The 22,500-nt window shown below is 42.7% G+C and overlaps 1 protein-coding gene across 15 annotated transcripts in view; it reads right to left on the bottom strand.

The window, feature by feature from the left end:
* LOC123508978 (protein trachealess-like) overlaps positions 1–22,500 on the bottom strand; it is a 586,870-nt gene that overhangs the window by 1,416 nt on the left and 562,954 nt on the right. For 8 of the 15 annotated variants that reach the window (XM_045263073.1, XM_045263069.1, XM_045263076.1 and 5 more), the window contains 10 exons: positions 20,651–20,668; positions 9,217–9,386; positions 7,171–7,351; positions 5,710–5,831; positions 4,045–4,238; positions 3,403–3,509; positions 2,649–2,796; positions 1,600–1,712; positions 1,228–1,403; positions 1–332 (listed from right to left, as the gene is read on the bottom strand). The exon at positions 1–332 is cut by the window's left edge and continues 1,416 nt beyond it. In XM_045263073.1, coding sequence (XP_045119008.1) covers positions 1–332; positions 1,228–1,403; positions 1,600–1,712; positions 2,649–2,796; positions 3,403–3,509; positions 4,045–4,238; positions 5,710–5,831; positions 7,171–7,351; positions 9,217–9,386; positions 20,651–20,668 — 1,561 coding nt within the window. The remainder of the gene's footprint in view (positions 333–1,227; positions 1,404–1,599; positions 1,713–2,648; positions 2,797–3,402; positions 3,510–4,044; positions 4,239–5,709; positions 5,832–7,170; positions 7,352–9,216; positions 9,387–20,650; positions 20,669–22,500) is intronic. The other 7 variants (XM_045263070.1, XM_045263074.1, XM_045263066.1 and 4 more) reach the window with 6 other exon arrangements.

Genomic DNA, 22,500 nt, shown 5'->3' with positions numbered 1-22,500 from the left:
CCGGCGTTGTTCATGGAGGTGGAAGTGGCGCCGCCCTTCAGGAGGGCGTCGGTGGAGAAGTCTGTGGTGTCGTCGGGAAGGTGTCTGGTCATAGCCGCCTCCAGGTTTCTTACAGCTCCTTCATCGTTGTGAGGAGGCGGGGGCACATTGGCTCCTGGGGACGCCTCAATGGGGGTGGTGGTCATCATGGGGGTGGCCCGGGCGTGAGGAGTGCCCGGGGTGGATGCTGGGGGCTCTGAGATGTGGCCTGGGGAGGACGTTCTTTCACAACCACCACTTGAGTCCTCGGGGAGGTCAGCATTCCCCATCGGAGTCAATAGGCCGCCAGTGGCCTAAGGTGCAAAGAAGTGGTTTGAAATCATGTTTGGTACTCTGTGGCTTATATGTACACGGTATGACACATTAAATGAATGCATGAATTCAAAATATTTAGTAGGTTATGTTAGTATATTAAGTGTTACTATAGACTGGTTGCAAACTTAGTCATAAATGCACAAAATGCAACAAATGCATGATCAATGACATTCACGAATCAATCTGAAAACAACTTCCATGTGCTCAGATATGAATATATAAACCATTTTTTCTATTTTTCACAGTAATCAAAATTTCTCAAAGATTCAACCCTTTATACAAAGCTTAATATAACTCTTTTTCACTAAATGTATTATCACTCATTGGAAACCTATAGTTGGAGTATGAAAACTGATTTCCTTAGTTAAATACATTCAAAGAGCAAATCATCTAGACGGAGTTAGTGAGTTATTGACCTGCATAAAATCTTTAAGTAGAAACTTTATGCAAGAATATATTGACATGACGGAAAGAACAGTTGCTGGTACTGACTGCATATACAAGACAGCTCAATGTATACAAAACAGCTCAGCGTAATGTAATTTTAACTCTGGAATCAGTACATGACTGGAGACTGCCTCCACTTAACACCGCCGCTGCTCTATGGCATCTATTGCTGTCTGTTAAATGGATGTTTTTCGGCATTTCCTCCATTAAATCAACGCTGATGAACAGTGATTTTTCATTTAGTTCTCCTCAGAGTGCTTCAGACCAAAGCCCGCTCTTACACCTTTCACCACATGCTACACATGATCCCTGCGCAGCCACACGTTCACCTCAAACTGAATGCAAGTCATAACAAAGAATATAACCCAGACATGCACAATGCGCCACTACCCACTGTTAATACGGTGTTAATCACAATGTTATTACCTCCGTTTTAATCTGAGCCCCGTCTAAGGGAACACTTGGTGTACCTCGGAGTGGCGTGGTGATGGACTCTGTTTGGCCCATAGGAGAGCGTGTGTCTCCCCCGCCCCCGCCAGAGGTGGACACTGCCGGCCGAGGGGACCCACCCGTGTCTTCACTCACCGCCCTCGACCCGCCTTCTGTCACAAGGCAAAAGGGAGGTAAGATGATGATAAAAAAAATCTATTCATTAATAGTCAAAAACGATTAAGAACTCGCCTTCACAAATACACCCGAGATGTGACGAAATATTACATACATGCATCTAAGTATTCCATATATTTTTTCAAGACGGTTCCTATGGTTGGCTCTGTCAACACCTGCCGACCAACTCACCTCTGGGCTCGGGCGTTGCAGCGTTGGGGTATTCCAGGTCGTCAGACTTCATGTTCGCTAGGGCGGGATCAAGCTGCGTCTGGTCTAGCACTAGACTCTCGTATTCTGCCCTACTGAAAACGGAAATAAACTCCTATAGTCTACTCATATATTTTCTTACAGCGTGTTAAAGTAATGCTGTGTGATTAAATCAGATTTCTTACGATTTATAATGAATTTTTCAAAACTACTATCTCTTCATACGTGCCCAATAAAACTTATTTTTTGTTTGATTTATCACTCTCAAAATTCATCACTCTGAATCTTTATGCAGTTTAATACTCAGATGACTGTGATATCATAACTAATGGATAACAGAAAAGTTATCACAGAAAAGTCATCACAAACACACACACACACACACACACACACACACACACACACACACACACACACACACACCCGGCCCGGTAGCTCAGTGGTTAGAGCGCTGGCTTCACAAGCCAGATAACCGGGGTTCGATTCCCCGGGTGGGAATATTTGGGTGTTTCTCCTTTCACGTGTAGCCCCTGTTCACCTAGCAGTGAGTAGGTACGGGATGTAAATCGAGGAGTTGTGACCTTGTTGTCCCGGTGTGTGGTGTGTGCCTGGTCTCAGACCTATCCCAAGATCGGAAATAATGAGCTCTGAGCTCGTTCCGTAGGGTAACGTCTGGCTGTCTTGTCAGAGACTGCAGCAGATCAAACAGTGAACACACACACACACACACACACACACACACACACACACACACACACACACAGAGCTAGATCCCATATTTCGATCACTTTTCAATAATACAACTCACATAGGATCTAATTCAGTGTTCTCCTTATTTAAAAAAATCTTCCATCTACATATGTAGTCTTTCCTCTCTTCAACACACAAACATTCTGAGATTATTCAAAGAAGACTTATATCGGTGTTAAAACATCCATGCCGTCCTTTCTTTCTTCGACACTAATACAGCAATACATACTATATCTCCTCTACTCACTGCAAAAAACAACAACAACAACAACAACTGCTACCTTATAACATAATTTACACAGATGATGTTTTGCTCGTCGCCGTTCTTGTTGTTGACGACCACAGTGGCACATATCTGAACCCATGTGTAGCCTCCAGTCTTGTTGAGCAGGCGGAAGTAAGGACTCATCACCTGGCCCTTCTGAATCACTGCAGACAAGAGACGAAGAGCATGAATGAAAGAAGAAGCACACGTGAGTAAGGAGGGTAAGTAAACGAGGTCATGTAAAACGAAACGGTGTTTTAAGGAGACTAAGTGATTGGAAATAATCGGAAAAGTTGGATATGTGAGGGAGGAAGAAAAATAGACGATATAGAGATGGAAGGATAAGTGAGAAGGGTAAGTACACGAGGATAAATAGGTGAAACTAAGGGGAAGATGGATAAATAAGTGGTGATAAGTACTGTAGGTAAGAATGAAAAGTGAATCAGGATGAAAAAAAAGAAGCAGATTGGTTTTGTGAGTGACGAGGAAAAAATAGTGAGAGGAACATTGGTAAATTGAATCCCTACCAATTCTTAGAAAAAATAAATTTCATACCAAAAGCTTTCCTACACTTTCGGGCTATATATACTTCTAATACATCAAAATGCAAATGCACAGATATTCACTTTAAAAGAAATAAGAATATGGTAAAAAATATTCAGCCCATTAAAAAACTTGGCTCCATCCCCACTAAAAAAAAAAAAAAATGAGAATGATAGGAAGTTATTAACCTTTTTTTCCTCCCCCTGGGGACACAAAAATGAACTCACGATCAATGTGTGTCTTGCGTAGCCTTTCCACATCTTGCCCGTGACACAGGGAGTAGAGTGACCGCCCCTGTAGCTCCTCCGCCGCGTAGTCCAGCAGATCAGCAACTCTAAAAAAAATTATATGCGTTATGTTTTATGAGTGCGTGAAAGAACGGTAATTGTAATTCATGGAGAGTGTGCCTACTGTTACAATATTATTACTATTCCTACTGATGCTACTGCTACTAATACTATTACTATTGCTGCTACTTTTACTACTGCTACTACTACTACTACTACTACTACTTTTTCTTTTTCTTCAGTTTCTTCTTTTCCTTTTTGTTGTTGTTGTTGTTGATCATCTTCTTTTGCTTTTCCTTTTTCTTGTTCTTCTTCTTGTTCTTGTTGTTGTTCTTGTTCTTCTTCTACTATTATTATTACTACTACTACTACTACTACTACTACTACTACTACTACTACTAATTTGGTATTGATAAAGAAGAATATGAATTAGAATCAGAGTAGGAATAAGAATGGTAAGAATAACAACTGTTACTATTGCAGTTACTACTGCTATTGCAACAACACAACAACAAAAACAACACCAGGAACTATTATTATTCCCACTACTACTACTACTACTACTACTACTGCTACACTTACTTGGGCTCGCAGTGTGCTATCCTGAAGTCGAAGTTTAATCTGGTGACGAACATATCGGATTCGAGGCGAACTTCGTGAACTGAAGGAGGCGGGAGGGCAATGGCCAGGGCGACAAGACCCATCAGCTGTGGCGTGCTCTTGCGGGAGTGGCTGAAGACGTACTGAGGTCTCAAGTGACCCAAGACTAATACTACCTGTGAGGAAAGACGTGGGTGAGTCCAAAGCTCTGCTCTCTCGCTACTACTATTTCCAAAGGCCGTAAGGATGAGTTTTTGGTAACCTATACGAAGCTAAAGAAAACTGAAGAACCACAAAAAAACATAACGTAAGAACATGTGAAAATGAGGGAAGCTGCAAGAGACCATCAAACATACACGTGGCAGTCCCTGTATGAACATACCTACCTATTTCCACCTATCATTCCAGTCTATACATTTATCTAATCTTCTTTTAAAGCTCCCTATCTGAGTCCGTTCCATTCATGATCCACTTTTTAGAGAACCAGTTCTTTCCCATCTCTTTCTTACACCTAAATTTTTCAAGCTTGACCATTATTTCTGATTCTCTCCTTGCTATACTAAATCTAAAACTTTCGTTTATGTAACCTCCGTTGTAACTCAGACGCCACTTAAAAGACTTCTATTAGGCTCCCTCTTAACTGCTTTTAACGCTCCTAAAAATTAATCTTAGTACTCTATTTGCTTTATTTCTAACTTCTATGCAATGTTTTGTTGGACCAAGATTAGAACTAATTACAGCTCCTAAATCTTTCTCATATCCTGAACCAACCAGGGGTATTTTTTTTTTGTATACCTATTGTGTGAATTTCCTTGAATGAAGTTAAGCGGAAGAGATAAATGAAGAGAACGCAAAACACAAAGAGGAAAGAGCTGAGAGGAAGGATGTTTTTTTTTCCTCGAGCTTTTGAAGCAAGGCCATCATCAGGCTCAGTTAAGTGAAAAGATCAAGCTAATGAGTGCTTTTGTTGCACTAAATATGTAGTATAAGCAAAATGTTTTGTCTATGAGCCTGAAAGATTCCAAAGCAGTTTTCTGCTGAATTATCAACTAAAGGCGGGTTCACACATGTCAATATGGGACTGAAATTGCAAGTCGGTAAAGTTTCTGAATGAATATCGGTGCCTAGCAGAACAAAACCAACATGATGGTTTTATTCAGTCGTTTTGCGACTTTGTTTACGTTGTGGCGTCACGGAGAAAGGTTTGAAAATGTAGATGTTGGAGTTGGTGAGGGAAAAAGAGCACATCTGGGACCCTAAAACTGAATGATAAAGCAAAAAGAGCTTAAGCAAATTGTTGTTCGATAAGATGGTTGCCACTCTCCCAGAACCGTTTCCCTCTATGCAAGGTGTTGTTGGCGAGGATTGAATACTTGTGATGATTTAATCTGATAGTCAACAGGAGGAAGACATTTTGTTGGGTAGCTGTTTGCTTACATTCTCTTCCCGCCAACCAGCCGATACTTCCCAGTTGCTATGTGTGAACATGTTCCGACTTGAAGGGCTCTATCGACACTTCTAGCGACTTGCAATTTCAGTCACATATTGACACGTGTGAACCCGCCTTAAGTGTGCATCATCCCGCTAGCATAGCCAGCAACTTCCCCTTCCAGCAACCATTTCCCGCTGCCGTTCTCACTCACTCACCCTGTATCCAGAGGTCTTGAAGTGACATCCCCTCTTGGTGAGCGTGGACTTCATGCGGATACAAAAGGCTCGGTCGTAGCCTTTGAACTGGGAGTTGGCACCCAGGGACATGCACGTCGCCACTGCGGGAGGGAGGGAGGAGGGGGCAGGCGCGGCTTCATTAGCAAAGGTTTATGCTGAGAAAATTCTGTGTTACCACTAACACAGAATTGTTCCTAATGTTAGCTGATTGCAGACTGATATCGCAGTCAGGTTAATTCAATGGTTATCAAGACCACGCAGTGGGAAGGTACTATAGGCATGATGCTTATTTTTTCTATGTTGGTCATCAGTGATTGTAACAATAATGAAAAAAATGTGCTTATGTTATCATGTGTGAGCTTTACATTTATTCAAAGACTATAATTATATGAATGTGAAATCTTATATAAAATGTCATGAGCAATTGTTACATATTAACATTCTTAAGTTTAACGGTATCATATATATATATATATATATATATATATATATATATATATATATATATATATATATATATATATATATATATATATATATATATATACACACACACACACACACACACACACACACACACACACACATATATATATATATATATATATATATATATATATATATATATATATATATATATATATATATATATATATATATGTAATACGTTAATAAGTCGTTATTATTTTAGTAGACTTTTTAGTAAAGTAACTTATACTTAAAAATAAAATCCAGAAACCAGTAAACAGGCAAGAGACATAAAAAGGCGGATAATTTCTCTTCCAGAACGTAAACAGGAATTCCATGTTTCTCACGTGGACATTTTTGGCTCTTGATCCTTCGAGTCCCCAGCACGAGAACAAACGAACACAGTAAGGTGATACTGAGCCGTCAGGCGTCAGCATAGGCAAACTAATGCGTGCTGGGTCGCGGTGATGACAACAAAAATAAACAGCAATTTCTTTTTACGGAACTCAAGTGTGTTGGATATTAATGAATTGCAAGAAATAATAGTTTTCACCGTCTGCTTCCTTAGAGAAAAACTGCAGGCAGGAACGTGAAAGACGAGTCAGCATCGCAGGACCATCACTGTATCACTACATCTTTCCTGAATCAGAAGCAAACCACCAAAGAAACACTCGGAACATTGACCAACACGAAAAAACACAGAACTCCATGCTAATAATAGAAATAATACCATATTCAGGGTGATTCAATAGGGCACTTTGCAGTTTTTATGATCAACAAGCACTGCAGAAGGCAAAGTGAGCACTGTGCCACCCTGGATACATAACACCAACATGGCTCCGTAACTACAACATGGAGGCAATAAAAAATCACGGAAATCTACCTGTCTGTCCGCTTCACCTGTTTCCCGCTTTCTGAGTCCCACCACCGATACGAGAGTGAGTGCTGTGTTATTGCGGTTAGCGTACTTACATGGAAGCTTACCGTCAGGGTTCATGGTTCCCTGTGAGCCTGTCGCCCCTTCCTCAGAACCCAGGGAGGAGGGAGACGGCAGCGGTTGACCAGTGGCGAGAGTCAGGCCGAGCTGGTCCGCTAGCTCCTGGTGGTCCTGCTGGTGGATGTAATCAAAGACACTGCTGCCTGTCATCTCCACCTGCAGGAGGAAGGCGTCGGTGAGAGAGAGAGAGAGAGAGAGAGAGAGAGAGAGAGAGAGAGAGAGAGAGAGAGAGAGAGAGAGAGAGAGAGAGAGAGAGAGAGAGAGAGAGAGAGAGAGAGAGAGAGAGAGAGAGAGAGAGAGAGAGAGAGAGAGAGAGAGAGAGAGAGAGAGAGAGAGAGAGAGAGAGAGAGAGAGAGAGAGAGAGAGAGAGAGAGAGAGAGAGAATTAAGGAGGGCAAAGACACTGGTGGATGATGCTATAAGTCGCAAGCTTTCAAACACACACACACACACACACACACACACACACACACACACACACTAAACTCAGCGTAATTCTGTTTCCTTCCTTCCTTTGTCTTCGTCCTCGTAACGCTTAATTTATTCTTAATCTTGTATCTCGTTTTCCATTTACTAACTTTCTCCCTCTTCCTTATTTTTCTTCTTTATAACTCTGCTCCCTTTATTCCACCTCCTCTTCCTCCTTTTGCCTCCTGCCTCCTCGTCGTCATGAAGAGAACAGCTAGAGTATTTTTTCCCTTCACTCTTTGTTTTCTTCATCCGTCTCTCTTGTCCTTGAGGAAGTTTTCTCTCATGTCTTCTTCCTCTCTTTCTCTTCTCCTTTCTGGTGGCGGAGAAGCACCACGACTCGTCTCCATCATATTTTCTCCTCCTCTTTTCCGCTCTTTTCTTGTAGTGAGTGTATTCACCCACCTACCTTCTCTCTCTCTCTCTCTCTCTCTCTCTCTCTCTCTCTCTGTTCCTGCTTGTGTTGGAGAGAATCCCTCCCTTCCTCCTCCCCCATCCTTCTCCTGCTCCTCCTCCTCCTAGCCAGTATCGAGCCGGGGAGGGAGGGCGGAGTGAGTCTTGTGACCAGCATTCCAAGTAGGGTCGGCCGCAATGCGAAGACTGCCTGGGAGGGGAGAGCCACTCCTCCTTCACTTCCTCGTTCTATTCCTTCTCTTCCACCTCCTTGTCGTCCTCCTACTCCGCACACAATGTATTCCTTTTCTCTCTCTCTCTCTCTCTCTCTCTCTCTCTCTCTCTCTCTCTCTCTGTGTGTGTGTGTGTCTCTCTCGCTCTGTTCACAGTGTATTCCTTTTGTGTGTTTTTTTTTTTCAGTCTTTTCTTCTTTCTCGTGGTATGAAATATTTCTATTTTTTTCCTCGTTTTTCTTTTTCTTTTTCTCTTTTTCATTTAGACAAAATATTATTCTCTCTCCATCTCTCTCTCTCTCTCTCTTTCTATATATATATATATATATATATATATATATATATATATATATATATATATATATATATATATATATATATATATATATATTAACTCTTTCCAGTTTTTTCGTCTAATTCTTGACTTTTGCTTCTCTTTTTTTTTTTCTCTTTTCTTATTTCACTCTTAATGTTTTTCTTCTAATCCTTTCTTATTTAATTTCACTTGCTATCAAATATTTTCACTTCACTTGGTGGTTCTATTACTCCTTTAATTAAGCGATATTTAGAAAAAAATTATTTCTTCTACGTTGTTTCACTAATACGAAGGACGAAAAAGAAGAGTAAATGAAGGAGGAAGAAGAAGCAGCAACATCAAGGGGAGGAAAGAATAGGAAAACAACATGGAATATGGAATAGGAGGAATAAAAGAAAGAGAGAGAGAAAAGACAGTAATATGAAATAAAGAAAGAAGAGTAGATGAAGAAGAAGAGAAAACAACAGCAGAAAAGAAAGGAAAATGAAAAAAAATGAAAGACAGAAGAAATAATTGTACGAAAGAAGAAAAAAAAAAAAAAAACGGTGAAAAAGAGGAGACAGGGAAGCGACTCAGGGAAGCAATGTTGCATTCTGGCAACAAGAGACTCACCTGTGATAGCCCAAGGTAGATGGACACTGTTTCTGAGATGTAAAGGAACCTCCCGTCGGCCGCCAGCGTGAAGGCGAACCCATCGAGACTCTGGAGGACGTGAGTTCCCTGGTGGTTCTCAAAGATGTCCATGGTCATCCCAGACATCGTGCGAGGCCTGATGTTGGTGCCTGTATGGGGATGTTGGTTAGAGGTGCTGGTGGAGTAGGACAAATGAATATGATGGTGATACAAATACAAGTACTACGAGAAATTGACATGTTGGTTACAGGTGAAGGAAGTGTAGGAGAGGTTAATATGATGATTAAAGGAGTTGAAGGAAGACGAAGACTATATAGAGAAGTTGATATGTTGGTTACAGTGGGTAAAGGAGGACAAGGGCAAGAATGAAGAATGAGAACAAGAGAACAAATTGACTATATTCCACGTCAAATTTACAAATCTTCATTTCCTCTATATAAATTAATCTACTAGAATTCATGAAATCAAAGCAAAAAACTTGAATCATGCATGGGTTTATGACAAAATTAAAGAGAGAGAGAGAGAGAGAGAGAGAGAGAGAGAGAGAGAGAGAGAGAGAGAGAGAGAGAGAGAGAGAGAGAGAGAGAGAGAGAGAGAGAGAGAGAGAGAGAGAGAGAGAGACACACACACACACACACACACACACACACACACACACACACACACACACACACACACACACACACACACACACACACGAACAAAAAGACTGATGTAATCTGAGACGAGCGTCACCGGCCAGCCAACACACCGGCCCGTCACAATGGGTTCACTGAAGCCTCAGAGCAGCTTCATCTCACAGTTCTTCGCCTCCACTCATACACGAACCTCACGATCAAGAAATCCTCGTTTATCCAGTTACTTTTACCATACCCGGTATCTGCACCACCCTCTATCACCCTCTCCTCTTCCTCACTATCTCGGAAAACGAAGTGACAAAGAGAAAGAGGAGTAAGAGTTGTAAGAAAAATATATATATATATATATATATATATATATATATATATATATATATATATATATATATATATATGAGAGAGAGAGAGAGAGAGAGAGAGAGAGAGAGAGAGAGAGAGAGAGAGAGAGAGAGAGAGAGAGAGAGAGAGAGAGAGAGAGAGAGAGAGAGAGAGAGAGAGGGTGCTTGACATTGAAAATAATCGACAGCAATGGGAAGGGCCTCTTTGTGCGTGGGTTGCTATCGGCCTCCATCACAGGGAACAGTGTTGCTGGACTACCTAACATTAAACCTGGACTCTTTGATGACTGCCAGTCAGTGTGACAGTGTAATAGTGATTGGCGACCTAAACCAGCACACAGTCAGGGACGCCTTTAACTCACTACTGGTTGTGCATGACATGCACAACTACGTCACCTTCCCCACGCACAAATCTGGGTCATCCCTGGACCCGGTGGTGACGGATCTTCCTTCCCACACAGTACAGTGCTTCCCACTCGACTTTGTAGGGACCTCAGACCACGTGGCTGTATTCACCAGAGTACAGTTCAAGACACCACGTGAGGAGAGCTTCGAACGAACCCTCTGGAGCTGGGAGGCTGCCGACTGGGATGCCTTTCGTGCTGCACTGAGGACTACAGAGTGGGAGGAGTGCTGCGTGGCGACGCCAACCAGCAGGTGAGGCAGCTCACCGAGCTGCTTCACAACATGCAGGTCTGCTGGGTGCCGCACTCGGTCCATAAAACAAAGGCATCAGATCAGCCTTGGTTTGGTCCTGCTTGCGTTGCCGCATCAGATGCCAAATACAAAGCCTGGCGTGCTCTCAAGAGGCACCCGACGGCCAGAAACAGACTGAGGCACCGAGCGGCAACAAGGCATATGAATGCCACGCAAGCATGGGCTATAGAGCAGTGGAGGGCAAACCTGAAAAACAAACTAAGGGGAGGCCAGGTTGGCTGCAAGCAGTGGTGGAGCCTTGTCAAAGACAAGCAGGGTGAGTCGCGGGGCACCTCCGTCCCTGCACTCCACCAGGCAGACGGCAGCTTCGCCCACAGTGCAAGTGACAAGGCAGACCTCCTGGCCAAGCACTTCGCTGAAAAGATGTGCATCCCCGACCCCGAAAGACCCTCTCCGCTGCTGCCTCAAATAGTGAAAGAGACACTAGTGAAAGTGATAACAAGTGAAGTGGAAGTGCGAGCGATTCTCGAAAGTTTGGACGAGAACAAAGCTGTGGGGCCTCAGGACATCAGCCCGCGCGTTCTACGCCAGTGTGCTGCTGAGCTGGCGCGCCCCTCACTTCCCTCTTCAATCACTGCCTCGCCACCTCCACATGGCCTGAAATGTGGAAAGGAAGCAGTGTGGTGCCTCTTCACAAGAAGAACTCCAAGGCAGAGGCAAAAAATTACAGACCCGTGTCCTTGCTGCCTGTGCTGAGCAAAGTGCTGGAAACAATTGTGGCCTCACGAGTGACGCAGCATCTCGAGCGCCACCACCTGCTGAGCAACAGGCAGTTTGGGTTCAGGCAAGGGAGGTCGGCGGCAGACCTGCACCTGCTCCTCTCCACGAAGTGGAGTGAGGCCCTGGACCGAGGCAAGGCCACAGCAGTAGTGGCTCTTGATATCGAAGCTGCGTTTGACAGAGTTTGGCATGCAGCGCTCATCACCAAGCTCCGCGCTGTAGGCGTGGACGGAGCACTCCTCCAGCTCCTAGAAAATTACTTGAGAGCCAGGCACCTCAAAGTAATTATCAATGGGCGGAATCAAAACCACAGCCCATAAGGGCAGGCGTTCCTCAAGGAGCTGCCTCGGCCCTTTGCTGTGGAATGTGTATATCAATGATCTGCTACACCTCGTTCCTGCAGCGAAGGCGTTTGCAGATGATATAACACTATCCCACAGCTACGGACTGGAGGAGAAAGCTGCAGCCACCTGTGACATCAACGCCACCTTGAGCCGCATCGCAGCCTGGGGAAGGAAGTGGCAAGTTAAGTTTGCTGCTCACAAAACCCAGCTGCTAAGCATCACCAGGACGAGTGAAGCCCTGCGCCTCGCCTTCAACGGGGAGACACTGACGCCGCGGGAGGAGGTGGAGGTGCTGGGGTAACTTACGACCGTAAGTTAACTTTCAGGACCCACTTGGAGCGACTAGCCAGAGAGGCCTCAGGGAAGCTGGCATCCCTGAGGAGAATCTCCTACCTTCTGGACGCCAAAGGACTGGAGTTGCTCTACAAGTCGCAGGTCCGCTCCTCCTTGAATACGCCTGCCTTGCCTGGGGCGGCGCGGCCAGCAAACATCTCGCTCTCCTGGACAAGGTCCAGGACCGAGCGGCGAGGCTCATCAGGGAGAGTGAGCTCGGCTTCCACCCTACACTGCACACCCTCCAACACCGGCGGGACGTGGCGGGCCTCACCGTCATGTTCAAGGTGCAGCAGCAGAGGGTGGCTCACCTGCATGAACTCCAGCAGCCTGCCCGACAGGCCGAGATTGCCACCAGAACCGTCATCCGTGCCCCTGGGGAGCTGCTCCAGCCCAGGTGCAGAACGTGGCACCAACAAAGGCAGTTCCTCAACACGTATATCGGCTTGTGGAACGCTTTTGTTGCTGTGCAAGCGAGTGTAGAGGGCTGCTGGTCCACGCAGCAGTTCAAGTGTACAGTGAATGAGTGGCTGCTACGGACAGACAGACAGAGGCAGGCTTTCGGATAGAAGGCATTAACTGTGACTTCTTTAGCCTAATATTGTACTAAGTATGTAATGTATAATGTACAAAACTCTGTATATCTATGTAAATTGGTATAAATAAAAAAAAAAAAGAGAGAGAGAGAGAGAGAGAGAGAGAGATGATGGAAATTGATGTGTGTGGTTCAGGTGAGTGGGCGTGCACGAGATGTACATGGGATATACAGACAGGCAAACAGGATAAGAGGGACAAATAAAACCAAGAAAAAAAAAGGAAAAATACAACCATACATAGACAATCGGAAAAAAAACACTCAGAAATATATACAGCGGCAAAGAAACAGGCAGATAAAAGTTACAAAAAGACAGTGAAACATAGACAGACAAACAGGCAGATAGACAGTGACAAGGAAACTTACATATAAACAAAAAAAGACATACGGAGAAACAAAACAAACAAATTAACCTCTCCCATCTTCTATCTCCTCCATCACTCACACTCACACACACACACACACACACACACACACGCACACACACACACACACATACACACACACACCGCGTAGTGTAGTGGTTAGCACGTTCGACTCACAATCGAGAGGCCCGGGTTCGAATCCCGGCGCGGCAAGGCAAATGGGCAAGCCTCTTAATGTGTAGCCCTTGTTCACCTAGCAGTAAATAGGTACGGGATGTAACTCAAAGGGTTGTGGCCTCGCCTTCCCGGTGTGTGGAGTGTGTTGTGGTCTCAGTCCTACCCGAAGATCGGTCTATGAGCTCTGAGCTCGCTCCGTAATGGGGAAGACTGGCTGGGTGACCAGCAGACGACCGAAGTGAATTTTACACACACACACACACACACACACACACACACACACACACACACACACACCACTGAATTACATCATAAAACAAAATCCTCGATCCTTCTCCTGGTCCTTGAATCCACGTCGGAGGATCAGCGCCCCACTAACTACCATGGCGCCCTTGTCATTACGCTCCTCAGGGCAGTTAACACCATTCTCGCCAGCCGCTGCCTTCCTCCCTAATGACTCTTGACGCAGCGAGTGACGCCCGATATGAGCTTCTAATGAGGGGTCACTTATGTAGGTTATATTGACCTGCGAGGAGGAGGAGGAGGAGGAGGAGGAGGAGGAGGAGGAGGAGGAGGAGGAGGAGGAGGAGGAGGAGGAGGAGGAGGAGGAGGAGCAGGAGGAAGAAGAGGAGGAAGAAGAGAACAGAAAGAGGATAAGAGTAAGGTGCTTGAGAAAGAGGGAGAAAGGAGGGGCAGTGTGTAAATGACTATGATGATAATGATGGTGTTGATAATGATGATGAAGGGGAAGAAGGAGAACAAAACTGAGATAACTATAAACACATTGTGATAGTGGCACATATTCTGTGTGTGTGTGTGTATAACCCCTTCAATACTGAGACGCATTTTTACCTTTTTTTGGATGTGATTAGACGGTTTTATTGACATTAGGAAGGTTATATAGAGGTCAAAAGATTAATGCACAGAGTCTTCACTATTTTAATCCCCCCTTATGAGTTTCTGAAGAAGTGTAAGATCACCAGATAGTAAGCAGAAGGAATATCAAAACTCACCACGGTACTGAAGGGGATATATATATATATATATATATATATATATATATATATATATATATATATATATATATATATATATATATATATATACATGTCCCTTTAAGCACTGTGGAAACTTATTTGTTTCCCCGCTCTGCCCACAGGCTCCAAAGAGTAATCGGGTGTTTGTCCTCCGACATACCACGCTCGCCACTCGCTCTGTACTCTGGAGTCAGTATTTATTTTTTTTTCAAGAATTACATCAAATGCCCTGTGTCTCGTTGTTTGCCTCATAACCTACTTCATTTGCTGGCAGCAGTTTACCAAACCGACACATATTTGAGAGCAGAGGCTAACATAAAATTAATGATAGTGTAAATATAGAAACATGGGAACAAAGAAAAAGTATAAGTATAAAAAGACTTAATACGTACAAAAACTAAAAAAAAAAAAAGGAGTCATTAAAGTTAAGATTACTGAAAAAATAAAAAGAATACATAAGACAAACAAGATCAGGAGGATAAATATACATGAGAGAGAGAGAGAGAGAGAGAGAGAGAGAGAGAGAGAGAGAGAGAGAGAGAGAGAGAGAGAGAGAGAGAGAGAGAGAGAGAGAGAGAGAGAGAGAGAGAGAGAGAGAGAGAGAGAGAGAGAGAGAGAGAGAGAGAGAGAGAGAGAGAGAGAGAGAGAGAGAGAGAGAGAGAGAGAGAGAGAGAGAGAGAGAGAGAGAGAGAGAGAGAGAGAGAGAGAGAAGGGAAATTATGAGGAAACTTTTCTTCTCTCGCCATCCTCCTTATGCTAACTACTCAACAACTTTATTATGATCTACTAAAAAGAGGTTATTAAAGCATTAAGCACCATCCTATCTATCAATCCATCAACACGCATCTATCCCTGCAACCATCTATATCTATCACTGCGTAGTCACTTGTACACACTTTCCCTCAACAGGATATTACTGCTAATGTCCATGTGCGTATTCAGTCATCTATGTGAATGTTAAGCTTGTGAATATGAGTGTTCGAAGGAGATACAGTCATTATGCAGTCAAGAGTGATAAAGAAGTTCCAGGAATAGAAATATCGACGTTGACACGTAATATGCATAAATTTGAAAATAACCTACAATAGTCAGTCTGTCATAGAAATTCACAATGTGACACACACACACACACACACACACACACACACACACACACACACACACACACACAACATTAATAACGCAGGCAGGCCATTCCACGCGTTCTTCGGCCTCGCTCCAGATATTCATAATTCAGGGATGGCCATGTTCGCGCTTCCTAGCCTCTTTCTTCACTCCCTTCTGCCTTCTTTATCACCCTCCCCCATCTCTTCTTTATCACCCTGGTCGCATCTCTTCTTTATCACCCATCCCAATTCATTTTTCCTTTCTCATCCCCCTCATATCCTTCCCTATTCTTTCTTTCTTTGTATCTGTCTATCCATCTATCACACACACACACACACACACACACACACACACACACACGAAAAACTACTTGAATCTATCAGTTGATTAATCTACTCTACCGATAAAAGTCAGAAGAGAAACTGAAGCTGGTAGTCACATAAAGAAAAAGAAGAAGAAGAAAAAAAAAAAAAAACACACGACACAAAACTATAGCTTTGTGTCTGAGGTCGTTGTGTTTGCAAGTTCGAGTAATGTGGCAAACAAACAAACTATATAGAGAGAGTTAAGAAGAAAAAAGCAAAGAACAAGAGCTGGGAGGGAAGAGACAAAGAGGAGAAGGAAATGGAAGAGGGGGAAAGAGAGCGAAGGAAAAAGAGAGAAAAGATAAATTAGAAAAACATGCATGAAAAATCATTTAAACAAGAAGAAACTGAAATAAGATTGAATACAGAGAGGTGAGAGAAGAAACGGAAGAAAGAAGGAAAGAGAAGAGACAAAGAGGGACGAAAATGCTCTTTATTGTAGCGGCAGTGGAATAACAAATAAAAAAATAAAACTAAATGTGTTGAGATTTTAACTAAACTATGAAACCTCTGAATTCTGTCAGTTTAAGGATAAAAATAAAGTGGGTGTAATGTCTTTAATGTGATGGGTGTGGCTAGGTGGGCGGGGAGTGGGCGTTAGGGATGAGGGAGCATAAGAAATAGGAGAGAAGTAGTACGAGTATTAAGGAAATGGAATGTAATATAGTAATGTAATGATGTGATAATGTTCCAAGAGCTTCTTGTGAGGAAGTGTTATGGGAGTTGGTGCTATTACGATTATTATTATTATTATCATTATTATTATTATTATTATTATTATTACTACTACTACTACAACTACTATTATTATTATTATCATCATTATCATTACTACTACTATTATTGGCATTGTTCTTTCAGCCCTTACTGCTACTACTACTACTACTACTACATGCTCTCCCTTGACATGTTCTCTCTCTCTCTCTCTCTCTCTCTCTCTCTCTCTCTCTCTCTCTCTCTCTCTCTCTCTCTCTCTCTCTCTCTCTCTATATATATATATATATATATATATATATATATATATATATATATATATATATATATATATATATATATTTATCTATCTCTCTCGCTCTCTCCAAACATACAAACTCTATCTCTTAATAACTCGCCGTCTTCATTCTAGCAGTCCCACACATCAAGCACAAAGCCCACGGGTATCTTAACATTGCCCCAAAACTCCCTTCCGCGGTCATCAAAAGCTTTAAATAACCACAAAACAAGACAAAGGGAAAGGCGACAAGTTTTTCCGTAGTTCTCGTCCCCTTCAGAAGTCCCCCAAGGCTTCTCTCTCCCCTCACTTCTCGACCATATTGCGTTCATTTGTCTTCCGGGCGGCGGAGTCACATTTGTATATACCGAGGAATATGTGAGCGAGCGATCCTGTCAGATGCCTCTCCGTGATAACAAGAGCACATCGTTTCCCGTCTGGCTTCTGTTGCGGGATGTGTCAGTTTGAGTTTCAGTGTTTATGGTAATTTTTCTCCCTCTTTCTGGTTTCTTTACGGTGGAAAGGAATGATAGGGGTGAGAGAGGGTGATGGTGGTGGTGGTGGTGGTGATTTTCTGTCTTTGAAAAAAGTTTATTGACTGGGAGCTGTTGGTGGTTACTTTCGAAATGGTAGGAAAGGGACGAAGGGAGGGAGAGAAAGAGGGAGGGAGGAAAGTTATGAGGAGGCAAGAATTGCGTAGAAATGAGAGAAACCCCCGTAAAATACGCAACAAAGAGAAATCAACCGACTTCAGGATTGATAAGTTATACAACAAAAGGAAATGAAGAAGAAAAATAGAATTAATGATGAAAGGTGAAAGAGGGAGAGAAAGACACAAGTTAGAAGGACGAAAAGACTGCTTAGGTATAAATGAAAATGGACCCAAATTATGAAACAACGAAAATTCAAGAGATTAGGATTGATAGAACAAAGGAAATGGAGTTATAGCGGAAGTAAGGAAAGAACGAATGAGTAGGACTTGTGGATAACTGTAAGGACACTACCACTTATACTATGAAATCCTTTGCTTAAGACACTTTCAGTCTAATGAAGACTCGAAAAATTTTAGTCAGTGTCTTCATGCTATGTGCTAATTGTCATTTCATCATTTTAGCGTCAAGTTTGGAAGTTTCTTTATCATTCAGTATATGAAAAAAAAAAAAAAAAATCAATCGAGTACCTCCCTTCCAAGACGGGGAAAAAAATCTACTAACATTTCAAGGAGTAATAAAAAGTTAAAGGTGACTCAGCAGGGACTTTTCACGATTATAATCATAAGTTTACTTCGCTCCTAGTATTCATAGGTATTCTGCCACAGTTCTGTGCCGTACCCGCTACATCCAAAAGCCTCTAGATGGAGTTTTCTTTACAGCTCTAGTAAAGGATTAACAAAAATTCTACATTTTCAACAGAGAAATTATATTTTGAGAACTAGGTTAACCATCTCTGTGGCCTTTGAAAATAGTCATTGTGAGAGAGCAAGGCCTTTTAAGGTTAGTTTTCATGGTCCTACTGCGCTTTACTTGAATATATAAATCAGTAATATGGTTCTAGAGACACATAAACATGATTTGTATATTATCATTATTAGGAGGAACAGTCTTGAAAACCCGAATAATGATCTCTTCGGGCACTGAAGATAGTCAAGTTGAGAGAGCCAAACGTTCCACAATACTAGCCTTACTCTGAGTCTCTTGGCAGGCTCTCGGCACGATGGTAATACAAGGCCTAACACGCCTTTCCCATAATCTTGCCAGGCGACGTTTACTTCGGGGATTCGTGATGGAGTGAGCCCGCGAGAGTCGTGGATCATGTGTTGGTGTAGAGGGGGTTAGATCCTCCTTCCCGCCCTGCTTTGCTCCTCCACTGTTTCCTGCGCCAATATCTCCCCACACCTCTTATTCATTTCGGTAGTGTCTGAATCTCTCTCTGTGCCCTGTTACAATATTCCTCAGTCCTTGTTCTATCATTCAAAACACAGTGGTATGATCCAATTGCTGTTGTAGTTCATTTAATCAATCAGTTAATCACTACAGCGCACTTTAGACGTTAAAGTGTAAGTGCAAACATGATGGAAACTTAGTAGTCCAAGCCACATGTTTAGTTAATGAGCGTTTGGAAGAATCTGATAAGATGGAAAGAAAGGAAAAGTCATAAATATCATATGTAATGACAAAATATCCCAAACATCACCTCTTGTTTCTCTCTCTCTCTCTCTCTCTCTCTCTCTCTCTCTCTGTCTAAATTCGCCCATAAAACTCTCGTCTCGCGTCCCTTGGGAAACAAACAGAAGGAGGCTGGAACAAGAGCAACAAAAGCAACAACAACAACAATAACAAGACTGACAACGCCACTAACAAAACCTTCCCCTCAAAAAAAAGTAGAAAAAGTTACGAGAGAGAGAGAGAGAGAGAGAGAGAGAGAGAGAGAGAGAGAGAGAGAGAGAGAGAGAGAGAGAGAGAGAGAGAGAGAGAGAGGGGACAGGACAACGTCGAAAATCAAAACACCAATCGAGATACGCCGCGGGGGCAAACGATCGTCATTTGTTTGGTATCGAGAGTTAGTCCCCAGGAGGAAGATGGGAGGCAGGGAGGAGATGGAGTGTAAAAAACAATGATAAGGTCAGATGAACGGGAGTGTCCTGGGCCGCGGAGGTCAGCTTGAGGGATGACGATGATTCCGCCATCTGGAGGGGTGGAATGAGAGAGAGAGAGAGAGAGAGAGAGAGAGAGAGAGAGAGAGAGAGAGAGAGAGAGAGAGAGAGAGAGAGAGAGAGAGAGAGAGAAAGTCCACCAGCGAGATCTATTTATAACCTTAATATCTGTAAAAGACACAACTGAAAGTATTTTGATATATTCTTTTAACGATGAAAATAGAAAAACTCAAGCATCTTTGTGTCTACCATATATTTTACATTTTTCTGCAATGCGTTCAGAATTTTCCCCCTGAAATTCTTATATATTTATTTTCGTTGTGTTTAATAACAAATATTTTAGTTATAAACCTGAATCTCTTCATGATATATAAATGTTTCTTTCTAATTATTGTTTCTTCTTTCTCTATTCATTTACCTCTCTCTCTCTCCCTCCTTACTTATTTCTCTTATACTCCTTTCCCATCTCTTTTCTCCGTCACTCTCCCCATTATACTTTATTTCTTGTTTTCTAATGTTTATCCTTCTATCTCAGCCTTCATCCCTCTTTCCTCCTTTCATTCCTTAAGTTTTCTCTCATTCTTCTTTTCCAATCACATTTTATTCCCATTTCACTCTCTTGATTCCTATTCCTTCCATCCAAATTCACTTTCTCTCTTATTTTTTCCATACTCTTCCTCCTTTCTTATTCTTTCCATTCCCTACACTTTCCCTTTTCCCTTTCTCTCTCCCTCATCCTCCCTATCTCCCACCTTCCTCCAGTGAGCGGATAAGTCGGGTTTTCAGGGGCCGCGGTGAAAAATGAGAGCTATTGTTGATTTGATGGAGAAAAGAATCCAAATGAAGTGAAATCAGGAGGGCGGAAGGGGCGACTGGACCCCGATCTGCCTTTTATCATGAAACCCAATGGCTAATGTCAATAAAGAGAGAATAAATCATGGGGGCGGACGAAGGAAAAGGGAGAAAAAATAAAGAAGTAAAGGGAAGGAGTAGGATACCGCAATGGTGAGGAAAGGGCTGCTGGGATACGTACGTTGGTCCTGTAGGATATCTGGGGAAGAGAGAAGGATTGTTTAGGAGTGGGAGTGTTCAAGGAAGGCTACGTGTTTTTGGTGATGATGCACAGGGAAAAATATATTAATGAAATAAGAAGGAGAGGAAAAAAAAATGTAATGGAAAGAAATAAAAAGGATATATTCAGTTCACTATAAATTTGTCCTTTTGTGAAGGGTGTTCGTTTCTTTGTTTGTCTGGCTGTTTCTATTTGCCTATCCGTATGACTCATATCTCTCCTTTACTAAGTTAGACATCACACACATCAGGTGTGTAGCAATGAAATCACAGAAAGGAACAGTGATTTTAGGCTGAAAATGATTACTCACTCTCTCTCTCTCTCTCTCTCTCTCTCTCATACTACACACAACCACAAGTCGCTTCGTCAAAAACACCCAATTTCCTGTCGTGCTGCATTGTTTCCCTTCCTTCACACCCTCCCTCCCCTCCTCCTCTTCCCTTCTCCCCTTTCCTCCGTCCCTTGCTCTCCCACGCGGACATTTAAAATAACCCTGACGGAGGCGCTAGAGGTCACGCCTGGACTTGAAAAATGGATCCAGACGTTTCCAGCTGAGAGGAAAATCGAGACACGCTGAAATGATCCCCTGGGGAGAACCTTGGGGACGGGGAATACCTCAGGGGCGCCTCTTCAGGGGAGAGCGGGAAGTTTGTTTTTTCTTTCTTTTTTTGCTGCTTTATTATTTTTTTAACGCCTCTCTCTCCCTCTCTCTCTCTCTCTCTCTCTCTCTCTCTCTCTCTCTCTCTCTCTCTCTCTCTCTCACACACACACACACACACGATTTTTTTCTATCACCACCTTAAACACACATCCTTTGCAAGACATCTTTGAAGAAACCCGTATAAAGCCATGTACAATTTCTCTCCCGTAATAAAACACGAAGGAATGCTGGGTAATAGATGACACGAGGGGCAAAAAATAGTAGCAAGAGAAGGCCTTGAATATTTCGCGGAATATTAACACAAAACAAATGCCGTGTTAATATCTTGTCCAGTCCAGCGTTTCCCCGTAGATGTAAAGGAATGTGGTGATTAAGGAGAATTGGATGAGAGGAGGGAATCAGGGGGGATGTTAGTACGGAGATGGGAGGGAGAACCGACTGTAAAAAAGAACGGTGTTAAGAAGTGCTACGAGTGTGTGGATATAAGAGAGAGAGAGAGAGAGAGAGAGAGAGAGAGAGAGAGAGAGAGAGAGAGAGAGAGAGAGAGAGAGAGAGAGAGAGAGAGAGAGAGAGAGAGAGAGAGAGAGAGAGAGAGAGAGTGTTAGTGTATGTCCAGGAAGAGAGCGAAGGGTCGAAACATTTTCCCCAAACGCATATAAGGGTGAGTGTGAAATGAAATAAAAGGAGGTGTCACTTCGGATCAGCAAGAGAGAAGGCGGCCTCGTCAAGGGAGCCCAGCGTCACCCACGTCTCCGCCAGGGTATGCAAAGTAAGTTTCATCTAGTAAATAAAAGCTGACGTATTCCATTTGCTTAATTGTATCAGCCAATACTCCTGGGTGGCATATCTCGTGTGTGTGTGTGTGTGTGTGTGTGTGTGTGTGTGTGTGTGTGTGTGTGTGTGTGTGTGTGTGTGTGTGTGTGTGTGTGTGTGTGTGTGTGTGCGGCAAATAGACAGAGAAGTGTACGAATGACTGTTATTAATTGTAAAGAAATGCAATACAACATTTCGCTTTAAAATTCTAATCCGAAAATAGCTGATGTAAGTTTATTTATTTATTTATTTATCTATATATTTCTTAACTGACTGATTTATCTATATATTAATTAATTAATTATGCATTCATTTCTTTTTCGTTTCTGTTCACAGA

The sequence above is a fragment of the Portunus trituberculatus genome, chromosome 25, assembly GCF_017591435.1.
Source record: "Portunus trituberculatus isolate SZX2019 chromosome 25, ASM1759143v1, whole genome shotgun sequence".
Taxonomy (NCBI): domain Eukaryota; kingdom Metazoa; phylum Arthropoda; class Malacostraca; order Decapoda; family Portunidae; genus Portunus; species Portunus trituberculatus.
Note: the sequence above shows the minus strand (reverse complement) of the source record. Positions and strands in the feature narration are given on the sequence as shown.